Source organism: Bremia lactucae, linkage group LG6 (assembly GCF_004359215.1).
Source record: "Bremia lactucae strain SF5 linkage group LG6, whole genome shotgun sequence".
In the NCBI taxonomy this organism is placed as follows: Eukaryota; Oomycota; class Peronosporomycetes; order Peronosporales; family Peronosporaceae; genus Bremia; species Bremia lactucae.
The window spans coordinates 6,635,833-6,638,333 of record NC_090615.1 but is presented as its reverse complement, the minus strand read 5'-3'; the positions used below and the strand labels follow the sequence as shown (position 1 = coordinate 6,638,333).

The 2,501-nt window shown below is 40.5% G+C and overlaps 1 protein-coding gene across 1 annotated transcript; it reads left to right on the top strand.

The window, feature by feature from the left end:
- Positions 1-609: 609 nt before the first annotated feature.
- On the top strand, positions 610-1,886 carry CCR75_009784 (uncharacterized protein; the record flags this gene model as incomplete). The annotated part of the gene is made up of 2 exons (XM_067967822.1): positions 610-1,687; positions 1,843-1,886. The coding sequence occupies 2 exons, from the start codon at positions 610-612 to the stop codon at positions 1,884-1,886; spliced, it is 1,122 nt and encodes a 373-aa protein (XP_067818019.1).
- Positions 1,887-2,501: the final 615 nt, after the last annotated feature.

The following is a 2,501-nucleotide window of genomic DNA, read 5'->3' as shown; positions in this document are numbered from 1 at the left end:
ACCCAGTATTAGATCAGATCAACACTGTGCTCTGCACAAGCCTAGAGAAGATTGCGAGATCACTACATGACGGCACACACGTACCAAATGCATTCTGGTCGTGATCATTAATGATTTATTTTTCAATTTCCTGACAATAGGCGATAAAACGCAATGATTTCGAAGGTTAAGCCTATTCCGCTCTTCTATCTCGTCCTGCTCCTAAGCTATCGTGCGGTGACATCTTTCAAGATGGCTGCTTCCATTAAGGCTACGCCTCTAAGCAAGGACTCCCTCGACAATTTGCGGCAAGGCTCCCACGACGTCGCTCCACCTCTAAGAAATAACTTCCTCTACAGTTTTGGGCAAGACTTCCTTGTCGTTGCAACAGCTTCAGGCAAAAGCTCCGTCGACAATTTGCGGCAAGACTCCCGTGTCCTAGAAGAGCGAAATGACGAATTTATGAAGCTTGAAGATATTGTAAAGACGGTGGCTAAAACATTCAAAAGCAAAGGCACAAATGGGTATGTTAAGCAAGGTATACTATCAAAATCTGAACAGCCAATCCTCTGGGCAATCCACAATTCCCACAGTCCAGAAAAAGCAACCGAATACTTCAGATTAGAAGTCATGGAATCACTGAAGACAGCCGACCTTAATCTTGAACCCTTCATAAAATGGTTTAAAGGAATCGAGACGGGCCTTCCAAATCTTCCGGAAGTAGCACATGTAATCGCCGCCGTTGTACTCTCCAAAGAGCTTGGGAACTGGGATGCTGCTCGTGTTTTGGCAAAATGCTCGACTACTCATTTCGTTGACTCCCAAAAGATTAAGAAAGCTCTTTTCGAATATTGGTTATTTGAAAAAGTGATGCTGTTGGATTTGCTCTCAGATGTAAATTGGCAACAGAATTTTCTTGAGGTCATACGAACTATAAGCGATCCTGCTTTCAGTTTGTTCTACAACTACGCCCATGTACTGGAAGAAAACGAAGAAGCTGTTGTGTACGATTCTTTTATGGAGGTACTAGAAATGTACAATCTTGACGGTAAGATCGATAAAATTATTATTTGGGGAGAAATTATTGCTGATATAGCAGTTTTTAATGGTCAAGAACAAATACCATTTGGATTACCAGTATTTATAAAATACATGGAAGGGAAATACATCCGAGAGAATCCAAATTTTATTCTCGAGCGCATCGTGTTGCCTTTGAAGAAAGAGGCAATCAATTACGCATACGACCAGTTTTCATTTATCTTTCAAGAGGAAAAGGATTTTTCTAAGTTCGCCGAGGAAGTGGTCAAGAAGCTAACTAATCCGGAGGATGACTTTAAGTTGTTCGTCGTTATGCATGAGTCGGCATTTGGCGATAGTCCCCCTGAATTTTCTGTCGAAGTTATGAAGCAACTTCTTTATCGTTGGAAGGAATCCGATAGGTCATCATCGCTCGCAGTTGAGCTATTCGGATTGTTGCTATCAAAGCGGTTATCTACCGACGTCGACGAAAGTTTCCAACGACTGCCAGGTCTTGAAATTTGGAAAGATTTTTTATCTCTAATTTATTATGATAAGATTGACACTCCGGAACGAATACTTGAGCACATACTTGGACAAGCCACCATTGACGTTACTCAAAACATGTTGCAAGAAGCCTGGAACGCTGCTCCAAATTTCAAAAAGAATTCCATACTTCTACAGTCAATTGGTACGTTATAGATAGATTGTTAGTGATTTCTTTTGAACGTGTTAAAAGAAGACAAACTAAAATTTATACTTTCGCTAAATTGACAAGTTCGTCACATGTTAGTATGATCGATCATTGGTGCGGGTATATCAATTTTAAAGTGTATTTCTTCATAGCTTCGTATTTTATTGTATCAAATCATCGATATGCATTTTGCTAAGTAGACACGTTGATCTAGTTACATTACTGTGCGTCGCATTAAATTATCTAAGAAACAGGAACGTTAGGGAAAGCACACTAAAGCACAGCAGGAGCTGCCTCTACTATTTAGACGAGTTTTTCTCGCATGATAAATATTCTAAAGAAATATGACGATTTTGTTAAAAGCGGTATCCAGGTTTAAATATAAAAACACCGTTATGACAGACACAACTTAACGATGTTACAATTTTGCAACGTATTTTAAGTTCCTTCTGTTGGAAGTTTACAGATATTAAGGTGGACGTTGAACTTGCGGTTTAGTGGCGTTAAATCGTGATGGTTTATATTGCGTGTTTGTAACGGGGCACTACTGACTTGGCTTCAGTACAAGTCAACTTCGCACTGCCTCAGTGCGAGTGGTACCTCACGTCACTTCACGTACACTAGTATGTGCAGAGGAAGACTCTCATTGTAACACTTGCTTTAAAGAGGGTTAATTAAAAGCTGTACTACTATAATTAGCTTCTTCTGTTCTCTCTACTTTGTAACGGGCACTACGACTTGTACTGCTTCAGTACAAGTCCACTTCGCACTGCCTCCGTGCGAGTGGTGCCTCACGTCACTTCACGTTCAC